At 41.9% G+C, this 18,327-nt stretch overlaps 1 protein-coding gene across 2 annotated transcripts in view; it reads right to left on the bottom strand.

The window, feature by feature from the left end:
• grin2ca (glutamate receptor, ionotropic, N-methyl D-aspartate 2Ca) overlaps positions 1 to 18,327 on the bottom strand; it is a 154,840-nt gene that overhangs the window by 89,827 nt on the left and 46,686 nt on the right. Inside the window, exon 4 of one of the 2 annotated variants that reach the window (XM_079564346.1) lies at positions 17,034 to 17,267. In XM_079564346.1, coding sequence (XP_079420472.1) covers positions 17,034 to 17,267 — 234 coding nt within the window. The remainder of the gene's footprint in view (positions 1 to 17,033; positions 17,268 to 18,327) is intronic. The other variant, XM_079564347.1, reaches the window with a different exon arrangement.

An 18,327-nucleotide genomic window follows, 5' to 3' on the forward strand; every position in this document is an offset into this window, starting at 1 on the left:
GTATATCTTTGAATCTGTTGCTTTTACTGTATGTATAATTGATGTGTGCAGCTGATAAACTGAAATTCCTAATTTAATAAAGTACATCGTATCGTATATATCGTATCTTATATGGCGCCTATACTCTCCTGCGTTATCATGGGATTGGGAACTGCGATTCGTCAGTTTTAGTAAACCGATGGCTGAAATGTAAAAATAACCGCCCCCAGCCTTCCAAAATCACATGGCAACGCTGACCTCTCTCCACCATCCATTTTGTCTCATTGCAGAGCAGAGATGGACCATGAAGCTGATCTGGAGGAGGCAAACATCATTCGGTTGCTCTGTATGAACCAGGACGAAGTCAAGTTCTGGGACTGTGGTCTGTGGGATGAGACTGAGCTGCCCCCAGCACTGAGAGACAGTGTTCGAGAACCACAGCGCTACCTACAGGCCGTCCACCACATCAACAGTGTTCAAAGAGAGAGCTGGGTGCAAACCCTGATAACCTGTTCGCTAGCAATATTCTTAGCAGCATCCCATTTCTTCCACCTGGGCCTGGCAATATTGATGGCTATAATTTTCTCCTTGTTGGTAAATCTTCAAAATGCCCCACTCTTAATCTTGAAGAAGTCAGTGGCCACGGCTAACCTGATGCTGCGCAACGAGGACATCCTGATTGGCTGCGTGTCCAAAGTGGAGCTCCTCGTGGTGCATGTGCCTCTGAACGCCTGCAGGGGGCAGCTCGCTGACCGGTACGGCTCCATGCTGAAGAAATACTCCTGTGAGTACGTCTGTTACCTTGCTCAACGGCACGCCGACTCTGCCCCGCCTCCTGAGGACGGCGGACACCTGCGGGGAGGGCCCTGCTTCTGTCAGTACGTGCTCATGCAAGAACACAGCTGGTGCCGACGCTTTTCTGAGCTGTTTATCAAATATTAATTCATAGATATATGGACAGAATGATAAATGTGTGATTTTTGTTGCTTGTAACTGTTTCTGCGCTTTGGCGTAGATCTAGAAAAGGGAACTGTTCCAGGCTGAGATCTGGGCCTATTAAACATGAAACAAAAACTGACACAAGTGTTACATCTTTTCCATCGAATTACTATAAAATGTGTTGTTTGTTGCAAAGACTTTGATCTGTTCAACCGATAAATGGCCAAGTTTTTGTCTAATCTTTGACTAAATGTGATCAAACTCCAATGTGAGATTGTTATTTTGTGAAGTCTGTGTTGAACAGTCTGTGTTACATTGACTCTTCTTTTAGATTTTGTTGTGCTTTGTGATTCAACAATGATTATTACAAACAAAAAGTGAAGCTGTTGAAAAATAAATATATTAAAAAAAACACTTTCTGGATGTAAGTCTGCAGAATGAGATGTTTTCTGAATTATAGAATCGTTATTACTCATTTGTAGATCAAAGGATGTGCCCTTAGGGGGTAACTTGCTAAATAGAGTTCGGGAATGTGACGTCATAAGCATTATGGGAATAGCAGCAATTGTAAACTAATGGAGATTTTAAAAGTTCAAATACTAGAGTTATTGTTCACATTAAAACACTTGGACACCACAGTGTGTTAGATGTATTTACCAGCAGTAACTCAGCAGCTAACGGAGTTGTTCCACGGCTTTTTTCTCCACTTTTCATACTGTTTTTAGCTAATGTTGAATTTCCCGCACTCTATAGCCTGTGCAAGCTGGGAAATAGAGTGTTGCCCTTACTTTACCATTTAATATCACATGTATTACAGAATATGACTCCAAATCAGATATGCAAATAAGAGAATGATGCACAAGGAAAAAAAAGTGTACACTGTAGATGTATAGTCTATATATAGTGCAAATGTCGGCACCTCCATGTGTGGCACATCAGGATTTATTAATTGTCAGTAATAAACCATAAGGGCGGGCGGGGCACAAGTCCCGGCCATGCACACTTTGTTGTCTTTTAAATTCTATATTGCGAGAATGTATTAAATATTATATATTGAACATTTTTATTGGAAAATTTACCAGATTAAGTAGAAAACTATATTCATAATTCAGCATTTGTTACAGTAGTTTTTGAATAATTAGAGAAAATTTACATTTTTTCAAAATTATTTTTCCCCCTTAACTGTTTTCAAAAATGACCATACATGGGCGATTCCAGAGATGCCGTCTGTATCTATTCACCTTATTCCGGAAGTTTGCTTGGCCTCCCCTTCTCTCCAATCAGTCAACATAGGACTGGAGAAGTCAACATACAATCAGTTACTGCACAAAGACAGAGCCGTTTATAGGCCGAGCAGAGAAACAGAGCAGTGTGGAGTTGTTGATGCAAATAAACATCGGACATTTTACACAAATCAATTAACATCAGATTTTAGGGACGAAGATTTTCCCTCGTTCGCCGCTTAATGAACAAACTTCACGCTCTACCGGAAGTGTCAATACAAAGGAAGTGCTGAGACAAGGCAAAAAGAGGCAAAAGTGGGCGGGGTAGAATAAGGTGAATAGAGTTCAGGATCGTGATGTCATATCGCTAGGCATCATGGGATTTGCAGTTGCCTTATTCCAAAATAAACTAATACATGGTAACAGGTAACAGTTTAAGGTGTTGAAAATTAGCACATGTGCCAAAACGCTTTAAACAATGCATCTGGTTCATCTAATGTAATTGCTATGTCCATATTAAAATCAAACAAATAGACACATGTTTTTTTCCAGATGTGGCTCAGCAGCTGACGGAGTAGTTCCATGGCTTTTTTTCTACACTTTTTCTACTGATTTTAGCTAAATATGAAAAATGTTTGCCAATAGATACAGACGGCATCTCTGGAATCGCCCATATATGGTCATTCTTGAAAACAGTTAAGGGGGAAAACAATTTTGAAAAAATGTAAACTTTGTCTAATTATTCAAAAACTACTGTAACAAATGCTGAATTATGAATATAGTTTATACTAAATAAAGATACAAAGACATGGAGAGGAGCAAAGTAGTTCAACAGCCTATAAATACATGAATAACGGAGAATGCTAACTTCATGCTACATGTTAGCATCGGGCTAATGCTAACGGCTAGCTAGCGCTTGCTACAACTGCCGTTTTTTCACTTCTACTGAACAATCTGCTGTGAGAAAATATCCATATGGGCCCGATTTACACTTGACTTTATTTATGTGATAAATAAGTTGATATTCCACCAGAAAATGGCTAAAAAGAGGGAAAATTGAGTTTCTCTAAAGATTCTATTTTCCCCCTCGGCGAAGCCACGTCCCCTTCGATGACGAGATGCCGTCTGTATCTATAGAGCTTAGATAATAGTGTGATGTCATGAGAAGATTGAGTGGCCGTCCCGTTAATGATTTGTTCTTCTTTGATTAACCCTCAATTTGACGCTCTAACATGTTATTTTTTTATTTAAGAGAATCTCCATGGTAACAGTGAGAGCAACAGTTGTCAACAGATCATCCTGAACTCTCTCTCCGATACGTGACAGCTCACGATTTGTCAGTAAGCAAACTTATTTTGGCTTTTGATTATTTTTTCTTATGGCACTGTTATTTAGTTAATCTAAATAGCACCGCACCAATATATAAACGGAAAAAAACTGTGAGAGTGTTTGGAAGAGGTGTGTCTGACATCAGTGGGTTTTAAGTTGGTTGAAATAGGAGAGCACAGATTATTAAAGAAGTGTTAAAGATGAATGTAAGGAAAGGCTTGGGCGTCTTTTGAGAGACTTCAGGGCGGGTTTGGTTGCTTTGCTTTTGGGCTCCACTGCTGTCAACATTAGTGCAGTGCCATTAGCTCCTGTTCTGGGGGGAAAGGTACATCTTCCTCATTATTTTTGTACCATTGATATTTAATTTAAGGAAATTCTTAGCAAATTTATATTTTCTGTTATCACATAAAGGAGGTGAAACTTGTTTTAGCCTGCTTAGCTTGTAGCCTGTAGTTTATAGCTTAGCTTGTAGCCTGTAGCTTATAGCTTAGCTTGTAGCCTGTAGATTAGCAGATTAGCTAGCAGCCTGTAGCTTAGTTTATTAAAAAAAAAAAAAAAGTTAAAAGTTAAAGGTTTCCTAAATTGTTTTCAGGATGTTTGAGGTCAGTAATGTATAAAACTGTCCAGTGTCAGAGGTCAGTTAGCAACTTTAGCTGTCAGTTGAGCTAACGCCAACTGCTGTTTCAGATTGTTTATCAGCTGATGTGTTTACTATTCAGGTCTTCAACTCTTTCCATTGACAAAGGACTTCAGTGCAGATATACAGAGCTGTACAGGTGAGTAGATACTGTCATGCACTGATTAGATATTCAATATTTGGCCAACAAATAAAAACATGTAAAAGCCTCATAAACTCCTGGACTCCAACCGTATTCAAGAACAAGTAGCCTACAAAATAAGCTTCAACAGAGCTTTAGCCCTATTCACTATAATGGGATTTAGCTGATTTTAACCTTCTATTGAGCTGACTAAAAGGCTCTTTCTAAACATCTGATCACACTGAAATATCACATTTACTCTGGATTTCCTCTAGTGATCTAGTGGGACCCATCTCCATGGTGTGGAGCCAGGCTGGTGGTCAGAAACACCTGGCTGGAGGATTCACCTGGCAATGCTGACCTCTCTCTACACATCCATATTGTCTCATTGCAGAGCAAAGATGGACCATGAAGCTGATCTGGAGGGGGCAAACATCATACGGGTGCTCTGTGTGAACCAGGACGAACTCGGGCCCAGGGACTGTGGTCTGTGGGATGAGACTGCGCTGCCCCCAGCACTGAGAGACAGTGTTCGTGAGCCACAGCGCTACCTACAGGCCGTTCACCACATCAACAGGGTTCAAAGAGAGAGCTGGGTGAAAATCGAGGAATGCTGTATGATGATAACAACACTCTTACATGCATTCATTCTCACACGGCTGGGTCTGGAAATATGGATGGCTATATTTTTGTCCTTGTCGGTACATCTTCTGTTTTTGCTAAATCACCCACTATTTCTCAAGAAGGCAGTGGCCACGGCTAACCTGATGCTGCGCGACGAGGACATTCTGATTGGCTGCGTGTCCAAAGTGGAGCTCCTCGTGGTGCATGTGCCTCTGAACGCCTGCAGGGGGCAGCTTGCTGACCAGTACGGCTCCATGCTGGAGAAATACTCCTGTGAGTACGTCTGTTACCTTGCTCAACGGCACGCCGACTCTGCCCCGCCTCCTGAGGACGGCGGACACCTGCGGGGAGGGCCCTGCTTCTGTCAGTACGTGCTCAAGCAAGAACACAGCTGGTGCCGACGCTTTTCTGAGCTGTTTATCAAATATTAATTCATTGATATATAGACAGAATGATAAATGTGTGATTTTTGTTGCTTGTAACTGTTTCTGCGCTTTGGCGTAGATCTAGAAAAGGGAACTGTTCCAGGCTGAGATCTGGGCCTATTAAACATGAAACAAAAACTGACACAAGTGTTACATCTTTTCCATCGAATTACTATAAAATGTGTTGTTTGTTGCAAAGACTTTGATCTGTTCAACCGATAAATGGCCAAGTTTTTGTCTAATCTTTGACAAAACGTGATCAAACTCCAATGTGTTATTTTGTGAAGTCAGTGTTACATTGACTCTTCTTTCTCTTCTTTTCATTTTTGCGAAGACTTTGATCTGTACAGGCGATAAGCATTTGTCTAATCTTTGACTAAATGTGATGTCTTTCTTCTGTCTCTTCTTTTAGTGTTTGTTGTGCTTTGTGATCCAACAAAAATGAAGCTGTTGAAAAATAAAGAAATAAAAAAAAACACTTTCTGGTTTTAAGTCTGCAGAATGAGATGTTCTCTTAACTATATAATCGTTATTATTACTCATTTGTAAATCAAAATGTGCCCTTGGAGGGTGATTTATCATGACAAGTGCTAAGTAGCCTGTGCAAGCTGGGAAATGGAGTGTTGCCCCTGTACTTTACTATTTGATATCACATGTATTACAGAATGACACTGCTGCTGATCCACTTTTGTAAATGCTACTCGTTTTGCACATGAGAAAATGCTTGGTAAATGACCAAGAGTATTGTAAAGTAAAAGGCACTATAACTACAATATATATAATGAGTATTTCTCATTAGAAAGAACCCAAACCCAGTCACTGAGCTTTAAATGGAGGCTCCACTGGCGCTCAGAAGGATCTGACCAACTTTACCTATTCCTAACTTGACTTGAGTGTTACATCAATTACTTATATATATCAGCTTAATAGGTGCTTATACATGAAGAATGTGCTGTCCACGTTTTATACAGTGATGAATTAACTTTTTATCAAAGTGATATAAATGTTCAATAAACAGTATTTAAGTGCTAAATGATTTAACAAGGTTTTATTTGTCCCTTTTCTAACATCACAAAGGTAAAAATCAACACTGTAAACATCTCTTTCACTTGGCAAAGTTCCAGCACACATTTAGCAGCGTCTCTCATTCCTGCAGACAGCTTTAGCTCCGGGAGCGGTGGATCTTTTGGCGGCTTTTCATTACAGACAGATTTGTGACGGAGCAGCGGAGAGCGGCTAGCGGCAGGTGTGCTAACGGCTATCGACCCGGCGGCATCGTGTTAGCGCTGCAAAGGCTCATGGGACTGATGTAAGTGGCAGGCGCCGAGAAGAGAGCTTTGATTTCTTGTCCGTGTGGCTGGGAGAGTGGCAGACGGGAACAACCAGCGGGTAATACGCAGCACCGGGCGAGTTACAGCGGGTCAATAGTGTCGATGCATGGCACTAATGGAGCTGTGCATCTATTTAAAGGAATTTATATTCAGACATGTAAATAGGCCTGGGCGCAGTGCAGCAAGGGGGCTATATTGCTGGGTTGCAGGTTCTAGAATGTGATGATGACGGACCCAACGGGGGGCAGGAGCCAGTTATTCCTATTAACAGCATTACACTTTCAGAAGTCGTATCTAAAAGGAAAATGTATGAATTAGAAAAAAAGATCATTAATATCATTAATATCAGTCACTGGGTCCCTGATCTCTCTGTACGAGGCCAGAAATGTCCTCAAAAACAAAATAATTTTTCCTCTATATAATATCATAGGCCTTTAGAACGCTGTGATGTCACCTGCAACCCAGCAATTGTAGCACAAAGCAAGCCCTGCTCAGAGTTGTGGGTTCGAGTCCCAGCTAATTTCCACACTGCGACGTCCTGCTTCGCATCATTTGCTTTGTCTTTTTTCATTTCCTAATTTTGATCTTCTTCTGTGAATATGAGGCCAAATGTCATTAATTAGAGTGATCAGAAACTTGAAAAGCACTGAAGCTGTTCCCAATGCCACGATCTGCCTGACTGTGGTTCAACCTGCGCCTTGCTTTGAGCGAGGCTGCTGCACGGGCCCCTTTAACACGCCGGCTCGAGAAGGAGAGAGATACGGACTCTCATTCATGTGTGTATATGTGAAACACGCTCTGTCGGCCGGGAGGGCGGAGACAGCCAGACGCTCCTCCTTTCATCATCCTATCATTTCCAGATTTCACCAATATTGGACCATTCACGGGCCGAGAGGCGGGAGTTGTCACCGCACAGGGGCGGAGCTAGTAAAGGTCTTGCCACCCCGGCTGCCACCCCGTGGATGTCAGGTTTGGAAAAGTCCTCCAGGTTTTGTCCTTGTCTGGAACTGTCACATTCTAGTGTGGTCATCATCCTGGCACTTTATAAATGCATTGTTTCAAGGACAAGTTGTGTCCAGATCTTCAAAGCCTGATTCATTTAATATTTTTTTTGGTCTGTTACCAGTGTCACGTCTCACATCTGCTCTGCAAGTTACTTGGTGCTTACAGAGGCTCACTCTCAGTTAGTACTTGTTTGACAGAATAAAGATTATAACAACTTTATAGCTCAATAAAGAGCCAAGTGCCAACTCCTGTGGCTCCCAAGATGATGATTTTTATTTTTATTTTTGTCTCAAAAGCTACAATTTTATCTTCAGAGTTAGAAACCCCCCACTTATATTATGGATAATGCTATTATTTGCAGATAATTTTGGAAGGCTCAGCCTGCTTTGCGATCAACCGAAACGTGCGTACCCCCACTATAAACACTCAACATTGTAAAATGTGCAGAAATGATCCCTGACCCTGCTAGCCATCCCGTGATTTTTTTTCTAGATCTGTCCCACCGCACTCTTCCAAAACATTAAAGATGGCGTGCGCGGTGACAAATACGTTTAAAGGGGCTGGATGCTAGTTGGCCATTTTACAGTCACTACTGCCACCTCAGGCCATATGTGTATCTGCACCTTCTATAGTAAGCTCGTGCATGACGGCACTTCAGACCCGAAGTAACAACTTTTTGAGTGACAGTGCAGGATTTTAGAGGCAGTTGTGGTGAACAGGTCTGAGCTCATTCTACACATTAGGACATGGCTGGAACATGTACTTCGTTTTAACATTTTTAAACTCCCTCTCTTTAAAATACAAGTTTAAAATACAAAATCCCTAAAACCGGAGAAAAAAACAGCGTTTGAAGCGTTCTTTGTGAAAAAGGATGTTTTTGAAGAGGCTTCCTGTCGCTTGCTCCTGCGTCATATTCAGCGTTTCTCTAATCGGTTGGTCGTCTGTCAATCACACCGATTGGGAAATTTGACAAAGCATCTAGTTCAGGTGCCACGCCATTGGTCCGACGTCTCATTATTCCGGAAATGTACCATTGAGCAGAGAAGCCATTAGTCCGAAATCTCTTTCCCAGTTGTATTGTGGATAAGAGAGCCATATACAACCACTGGCCCTAACCTTAAGGTCAGTGAACTCTTGCCTGAACCTAATTTAATTTTTCAACCCCGTTTGGCGAGCCAGGCAAGAGACAAATGTGAATGATCTTTTTTTGCCACAATAAGTTAATGACACAGGGAGTCTTTAGAAGTAGAACGGCTGTTTCAATAAACCCATGGCTTAGAGCTGAAATGTGTGGAGAAATTGCTGATTTTCAATTTGTTCTTAGTTACATAAACTGTAAAAAATCCCCGCAGCACGCAGCCGAACAGTGAGTGATGTTTACACTATGACGCGATCCCAGCCTCTGAGCTCCATCGTCCCCGGGCGCCTCTCGAGACATGGTCCAAATCCTCGGGCGGGATCAGACGGGACCTAATTTCACCCTGTCAGTGTGATGGAGCCGGGACGTCCCGATATGAGTGAGAACGAATGATCCTGTCCCCCTCTGACAGGCCTCATAAATCAGCCGCTCCATTAACGGGGAGACTGCCCTGTTTGCCTGCGCTTCCACAACAAACTGTAAAGGACCTGTTCACCGCCGCTCATCATCGGCGGCCATCTTGCTCTGGGCAGACACAGGATGAAGCCGGTATATTGGATGGGGCATGTCAACCGGGTAATTTCTTCCCTTACGATCCATTCTGATAAACTGCGGGATTGTAAAAATTTCATGACCATTTATCAGAACCTTTAATTATGAGCACATTGGTTTGAAATGTTAGTGTTAACTTTCAAAAGCAGAGGGTATGATCATATCGTTTTCATTCCAAACACCTAATACAAGGATGGCAGATGAATAGGATAGTAAAGTAATAATTGTCAATAATCTACAGCTTTTCTTGTAGATTACTATAAATATGAGTAAAAATACATTGCAAGTTCTCTTTCATTCATCAAATTAAGGCTTTTAATGTGTAAAAATGGCCATCAGTCATACAAAATGGACCGAGCTACATTGCTAGATTATAGAGTCAATGTGTGTCCGATCAAGTGTGGCGCTGGTTACCTTAGATTTGGTTTTGTAATTCAGAATTGGGATATCTGTTAAGAACTTATACACATTTATACACTACCTGACCAAGAAAGGTTTTCACCTGGATTAAAAAATCTTTTCTGATCTGGAGTCTCAAGTTGGCCTGGTCTCAATTCAGCAACACTATGTGCCTGAAAAATTTGATGCTCTGACTGACCACTAATGTACTTCTTCTTCCCTGATGGTCCGGGCATATTCCAAGATGACAACGCCAGGATTCATCGGCAATATTTTCACACATGGATCGGCCGTCACAGAGTCTAGATCTGAACCACACTGACAATCTTTGGGATGTGCTGGAGAAGGCTTTGCATGGTGGTCACACTCTCCCAACATCAATACTAGATCTTGGTGAAAAATGAATGCAACACTGGATCTTTTGACATTACAGAAGCTGATAGAAACGTGGCGTAAGCCTTTTATTTTTGTCAGGCAGTGCGGAATGCAGAAATACCACAGACATGGCAACCCTGGACCTGGTTTTCAGAGCGTAATGCAAGTTCTCCCCATAACTGTTTGATAAGATAAGATAAGATGGTACTTTATTGATCTCACAGATGGAGAAATTGCATTCGATGAGAGAGCATCCGTGTATCAGGTGTAGTTGGCCGTGACGGACAGACGCGCCTGCTTGATGATCAGGTTGTGTCCACGGTGATGTAGAAGTTCCTGTCCTCGGCCGGGTCGATGATCTCGTTGTCCTTCAGCCACTCCACCCGCATGACCTTGGAGGATGGAGAAACTGTAGCTGCCCTCTGTCTCGTCTGATCATCTGAAACGGTGCACCACCTCCTGGGCTTGTCCCCGTCTCAGAGCGTGGTGTCCTGCACTGGTCAGCTCCACCTCGTCCTTCCTCTTCCTCCTGCACAGCTCCCTCCACAGTCTATCACCATCTTCTCGTTGGTCCCTTTTGTTGTTTCCTGTAGCTCCTCTTGTGACGCCTCCTCCGTGCTGCAGGTGTGGGGGCTCTTGGTGCCTCTTCACTGTTCAGTGTCTCAGAAGAAGATGTTTGTAGATCTCAAATGGGTTTAGCTGATAAGCTAGCAGTTTGTTTACCTTCAAAAAGCTGCTTTCTTCAGGACCATTTTGGACTCTCAAAGTAAACAAATCCACCAAACCTCCACAAAAACACGGTAAAGACGTACAAAAGTATCCAGAAAAACAACGTGGTTCGCTGAAAAAGGCAAACAATTCACTGAAAAAGGCCAATTCACTGGTTTTCTATTAGTGCCCCTGTTTCTCCTCCCTCAGCACACATAGGCCTATGTGGGAAAACTTGAAATCTGCCATCACAGACCACAGAAGAGAAATCACACACATCATGGACTGATAATGCAACCCTTGTTGGGGGCTGAGGAGAACAAACACAAATTGTGGATTAAGGAGGCCATCAAGAACAGCTTTCAAGAACATGGGATGCTGTCCTGAAGTCAAGCAATAGATTCTCCTATATGCAGGTAGAAAATGGCACCAAAACCTAAATGTAAATAATCTGGCAAGATGGAAGATGGAGAAAGATGTAAAGGTTCTGATCTGACAGGGATAGACCAAATAAAGTCATAAGAGAGTCCACTTTGTGAACAGAACTTCCTTGTAAAAGAGATCCAGAATCTTGGTAACTGTTCAGCACAAATAAGTGAACACATTCTCCCATTTAATCTCAAACTTCCTATCGCACTGTTTTGAACGAACATGCATGTCCTGCTGTGAGTTCTTAAAAAAGGTTATCAACGGTGTAAAACTGTAATGAAAAGGCTCTTTAGAGTCAGGCTCAGCGGGACGTCCCGGGCTGGCATGTCCACGTCCATAAAACACCTCCACCGCAGCTCGGACACATGTGGATCGGGCTAATTGCCGGTAACGGGCGCGCTTCGTTACCGCGGCTGTCACGTCGGAAGATGAGTGTGTGATATTTGAGTTTCATTAGGATGGGGGCCCCGCTGCGTGTCTGTTATAGCTCTGTTTTAAATGAGCCCACGGTGATTGACGCCTGGTTTATTGGCTGCACAAGTGGTCGATCCGTTTGATAAATGGCGCGTGCGGAGCCGTGACACTAACACGGCGGCCTCACCTGTGCAGCGTACAGGAGACCGCTGGTAACCTTTAATAGAGCAAATGCAACATACAGTTTAATGTGTCACTTGCCGTCCCGCTATCAGGGGCTTAGGCTCAGGTTTAGAGTCAGGGGTTAGGATTAGGAACAGCAAGTGTGATGCATGTTTCACTCACACAGATCCTACACCTTTAGAAACTAGAAGGTCTTTGCTTGTTAATGAGGTTTCACACTGGCATATGGGCCGTAAGCTCTCCTGTCAACACGCTTTGAGATTCAAATATGAAGAATTGGAGAAAATAACTCTAACCCGAACCCCAAGATGGCAGAAAACAGATTAAGAGATTTTTTTCCCCATTACAATGTGACATATACTAAAATTACTTTTTTTTTTTTCTAGAGCTTTCAACCCAAAGAAAAAGTCACCACACCTGGATATAAAGGAACAGGCCACCGTTTTTACATACTGAGATATGTTCTTACCTTAGCTTTGACGAGTTCTTTAGGACCTGTCTGGTCTTCACCCGTGCCTTCAGTCACGTAAACACAGCGCAGACGGCGTTAGCATTTAGCCTCTCCCTCTCTCCTCTATAGCTCCAAAACTGGTCAAGATAGAAGCTACCAAGCTCTTCCACGTTTTCCCTATTTAAATATGGTTACGTGAAGTGTTCCACTACAAAGTATAATTACACAAAATTAAACAATGTGGATTTTCTAAGCGGATAAAAGGGGGAACTATATTATAAGGCGTAATAATACCAGGAGTAATTTGGCATCCGCACAGTAAAGTGAAGATTACTGCGCAGTAAAGTGAAGATTACTGCGCGGATTTCGAACTACTCCTGGTATTATTACGCCTTACAATATAGTCCCCCCTTTTATCCACTTAGAAAATCCACATTGTTTAATTTTGTGTAATTATACTTTGTAGAGGAACACTTCACGTAACCATGTTTAAATAGGGAAGGGAAGCTTGGTAGCTTCTATCTTGACCTGTTTTGGAGCTGTAGAGGAGAGGGGGAGAGGCTAAATGCTAACGCCGTCTGCGCTGTGTTTACGTGATTAAAGGCACGGGTGAAGATCAGACAGGTCCTAAAGAACTCGTCGAAGCTAAGGTAAGAACATATCTCAGTATGTAAAAACGGTGGCCTGTTCCTTTAACTAGCTGTTCTGATCTGATACAAGCCGAAAGAATGCGATCAGCTGACGACCTGAACATCCTGAATGACCAGGTTCTTCCATCATACATGCCTTATTCCCTAGCGACATGGACATATTCCAAGATGACAATGACAGGATTCATCAGACTCACGTTGTGAAAGAGCGGTTCAGGCAGTATCATTTTTAACAGAATCGAGATCTTAAAGGAACAGGCCACCGTATTTACATACTGAGATATGTTCTTACCTGAGCTTAGACGAGTTGATGCATACAGTACCTGTCTGTTTTTTGTGCGTGCCCATGAAAGAGCTCGGTCGCTTCCAACTTCACCTCTGTCTGGAGCTATAGGAATACATTGGGGGAGGCCAAATGTTAACAACATCTTTGGTCTTTGTGCGTGCGCTCAGTTATGCAAAACGACCAGACAGTTACGCATCAACTCGTCTAAGCACAGGCAAGAACATATCTCAGTATGAAAAAACGGTGGCCTGTTCCTTTAACCCCATTAAGAATCTTAGGGAAGTGCCGGAGAAGGCTTTGTGCTGTGGTCGCACTCCCCCATCATGAATATATGATCTTGTCTGTCTGGGCAGAAGCTTGTTGAAGCAATTGACTCTATTTATAACTTCAGATCAAAACAAGGCCGCCCAAGAGGTGGCTTCCTGTTTCGATCCAGCACGCCAAAATAAAATCACCATCTTATTCATTAGTTCAGGAGTTTATTTGTTCAACTTTCTTTCTGCCTAACTATTAACAGACAAAACACTTATAAAGAGTGTATTTAATTAGATTCTTGTAGTGTTGCAAGTACCTGCTGAACTAGTGAATGAGACAAGCTGTGAGTTTTTAATTTGGCGAGCTGGATCGAAACAGGAAGTCACTTCTTGGGCGGTGATGTTATGATTTGAAGTTATGCACAGAGTCAATTGTAGAGCAAATTCATGCTGTAATCAAAGCTAAAGCTGGTCCAACAAAATATGAAGCAAGTGACCTTTTCTTTGTGGCTACTGTATGTACGTACAGTGGGGAAAAAAAGTATTTGGCCAAAATCCAATAGAAAGTCAATGGGAAACTGACCAAATACTTTTTTCCCCACTGTATGTGCATAGGGCTTTGTTTTTTTTTTTACACTTTTAAAAGAAATAGTCTACAATAGTAATAAAATAATTTAACATCATTGCTTTCTTTTTACGGTTGTGGATGCCAAATATTTTAGTATAGGTACTGAAAAAATGTTATCGTTCAGGTACCTATTGGTATTGTTAAGCATCATTAAAGTACCAGCATCAGAAAAAAACGTATGGTACACAGTCTTACATGCATCTTATAATATCCCCTCATCCAATACAACCTTCCTTGCACTTATTAGCATGTTTGCTGACACAACACTTTTGTAACTCTTCGCCTTGTGGCTCTGGTCACCGATACAAAAATGTTTCAGTTAAACTACAAAAATATCAAGACTAAGGCGTAGAAAGCAGTTGAAAAGGCCTGCATAAAGCATCACATATACGACCTTTAAAATTCAATACGATTTTCTTCCTTCACAATCCAGTAGTTAAAAATAAAAATATGTCAAACGAGTGACTGTTCCCCACAGAGAGGTCTAACAGTTCAAATTTAGCTCTTGATCCTCTGTCTGGGTCTCATCTCGCGATCACAAAAGCCCAGGCGAACAGAACGGAAAGAAAAAGACAGAGGGAGACAGAGGGAGAGACGGGTGACAGTGCGTGGTGGCGCTTCTATTACAGCCCAAATGTCATCAGAGAAAGCCTTTTTGACGGGATTAGAGCTGTTACTGTCTGCAGAGGATCGGCGCCCGAAGACACCGCTCCCCGTCAAATGTGTCAAACACCGCTCTCTGCGCGCCCTCAAAGCGGTGTCAGAAACAGGAGAGGATATGTAGGCCCGCTGTGTGTTGACACAAAAAAGTAAATAAATGGACGTACAATTGTAAGTGTCTGACAGACCTTAATCAGATGTAATAGACTGGATAAAAATGACAGCCTCCTTCCTTCACACATCAACCAATCAGAGCATGTCTGCACAACAAATCCAAGGCATCATAATTCTCATCATTAAGTTTGCTCAGTTATCTTCCGCTTATGAATAAAGCATTGCCAGAGGTCCAGAAAACCCCCTCGAATCACAAACCTGTCGTCTTTTCCAGCCAAATCACCAAAATCGAGCCATTCCATACAATGACCTTGTAGAGAAATTACATGGAGGACCCACCGCTGATGCCCCCAATACCAATTACAGCCTGTTTTTCTTTTCCTCTCAAAGAATATAAATGACACAAAATGACACACTTGGACCAACTCCACTTAAGCAGCTGCATCATCCTCTCCATGTCCAATGTCTGGATCATAGATATAATAGAAGCGGCCTTGGCAATCTGTTCCAATTGCTACAAACGCACACATTTGGGTCAGCTGTCTGTTATTTGCGTCATCAAATGCTCAATTCGGAGTCTCTCCACGGACATAAGCAAGTATGGCGTCTTGATTTCATCTTTAGCATATTGAGAAAGGAGGTTGAGTGACGCCACAGAATCAGAAAACCTGACCTCAGTCTCAAAAGGTCTGTGCAGTAATGGTTTTTCATCAGTCTTTGGTCTAAGTGTGGATGATGGATGATTTCTAACAGGCAATAGGTTGTGTTTACGCGACATCACAGCATTCTAGAGAGACTATAGTTTAAAATTGAGGTGGAGGGCAGCTAAAAACTCCATGGCGGTAACTATGATAACTGTGAAAAGTCTTAGTTTATTGCTGATTTCACTGTAATTCCTGGGCCTATTCACATGAAACAAAAACTGTCACAAAGTTATCTCTTCCAGTACACATGAACCATGGTCTAACTATTGCCTCATAAAGGCGTCCAAAAGTAACAACATTCAAAAACATCTGATCGGGGAAACATTTGGATATTTAACTTTTTGGACATTTCTTTCGAAAACTGTCTTTCCCATAGAGTTCGGCACCTGCTCCGACTGAAATAGAATTCAAAAACATATTTCTCCCTGAGGGGCAATGCATTTGCAGCTTCCCAGCCAAACATTCGTCCATCTCATAAATACAGTATATAGAAGAAGAATAGGCCCAACACCTACAAATAAATAAAATAAGTCAGCAAGATAATAAAAACGTGGAGCCATAATAGATCTAAGACGACACAGTTGCAATTGCATTTGAGAATTTGATTTCATAATCTAAGGTGGAGGACACGAACCAATACAACAATAAAACTCTATGGAAGAGAAAGAGTTTTTGAAAGAAGTCCCCCAAAACAAAATTGACCATGTTTAAATGTATCCCTATTTGGAAGTTATTGGATTCACACACCTGTCATGCAGTGTTAATCTTATAGATACAGACGACATCACGTCATAGAAGGGGGCGTGGCTTTGCCGAAGGGGGGAAAATAAAATGTTCTGGGAAACACAGTTTTTCACACTTTTAGCCATTTTCTTCAAATACAAATACAGTAAAGTCTAAATCAGGTCCATATGGATGTTTATTCACAGCAGATTGTTCAGTAGAAGCGAAAAAACGGCAGTCATAGCTAATTAGCTGGTGTTAGCATTAGCACATTGCTTATATGTAGCATCATGTTAGCGTTCGGCGGTTGAACCACTTTGCTCCACTCCATGTCTATGTATCTTTATTTAGAAGAAAACTATATTCATAATTCAGCATTTGTTAAAGTAGTTTTCGAATAATTAGAGAGAGTTTTAAAAGTAACGTGGCCTTAGTTAGTAAGGCTGAGAGAGAAGACATTGAACATTGGCACCATTTTTGTTTCACGCAGATTGTCCCAGTAATGACAGATATTAACCAAACAAAACTTCTACATTTTGACAGTAGTCACCACCATGGACTTCTTACCCTCTCAATTTCAAACTCGAGGCCCTTTTCAATGTTGTGTTGACACGTGAACAATTCTGGAAAGTTTCTCAGCAAAAGCCAGCTCGCCAACTTATCAGGATCAGTTGCTGTTTCTATGTGACTCGATGTTCCATGCCGACATAGCACCTGAGAACTCTAAAGTCCGTCCACTTCCATAAACTGACCTTGTAGGGCAGCACCACAGCCGACCCCCCGCTGATGCCCACGATGGGGACCGCGGTCTGGGTGGAGATGAAGTCCAGGATTTGGGCCACGGCCTCAGAGCCCACGTTGTCCTCGAAGACCACCCCATGGACGCGGTTTGTGGACAGAGTGTCGCAGATCCGCGTCAGCAGCGCCCGCGGGTTCGTGTTGTTCACCAGGACCGTGATCGGGTTCACCTGCAGCAGCGGGGGAGTCTGGTTAAACCGATCAAATATATATCAACATTAGTAAGAATGAATTAAATGCTTGTTAGTGTTGGTAGAGTATAAGGCACGTGAAGTAGGATTTTTTTTTTGTAATATAGAGATCAATTTGCAACTTTTTCCTTAAAATGCCTAAAAACGCCCCAAAAGTGCCTATTGCTGTAAACCAAAACATGATGTGAACGTACCCATATCCAGCTCGCCAACTTATTAGGATCAAATGCTGTTTTTGCGTGTGTGACTATGTTCCATGCCGACATTGCACCTCAGAACTCTGAACTATTTTTGGTTTTCACCAAATCCAATCCAATTGAATAATGGATTGAGCCAGGTTTAAATTGATGGATTTGTTTTGTTGTTTTATCTTGTTTTGAATAAGCTGTAGTGGGAGGAAAATGTATGTGAACGCTTTGGAATTTCTTACATTTCTGCCTAAATTGGTCAAAATATGGTCTGATCTTCATCAAAATCATAAAAACGAATAAACAGTGTCTATTCAACTTTGGGTTCATCAGTCCACAGAATATTTTTCCAGTAGTGCTGTGAAGAATCCAAGTGCTCTTTCACAAACCAAAGTTAAATTGTTTGGGAGGAACACACATCGTCATGTGTGGAGGAAACAGCACATCAACATCAAAACCCTATGCTCACTGTGTACGGTGCAGGTGCATCATGGTGTGGGGCTGTTTTGCTCCATCAGGGCCTTAACAACCTGCTATCATCAATGGAAAAATTTGAGTGAGTTAATTCACAAGTTTATCAAGATGTTTGGCAGAAAAACCTGAGACATTCACAGCAGCGTGGAATCCCCTGTATTAAATATCTGACTGACCCTTCTTTGGCAACAATAACTGCTTTAAATTTCCTCTTTACAAAACTGCTGCAGTTCAGCAACATTCCTGGGTTCACTTACTTATTCCTCCCTGTCCTGTGAATGATTACACGTTATAGCCTATAAAAATATGACAAAATGTAATTGTTTGGGTGGTATGATTTTGATGAAGATCAGACCACATTTTATGACCAATTTAGGCAGAAATGTGAGAAATTC

The sequence above is a fragment of the Gobius niger genome, assembly GCF_951799975.1.
Source record: "Gobius niger genome assembly, chromosome: 10".
Classification (NCBI taxonomy): domain Eukaryota; kingdom Metazoa; phylum Chordata; class Actinopteri; order Gobiiformes; family Gobiidae; genus Gobius; species Gobius niger.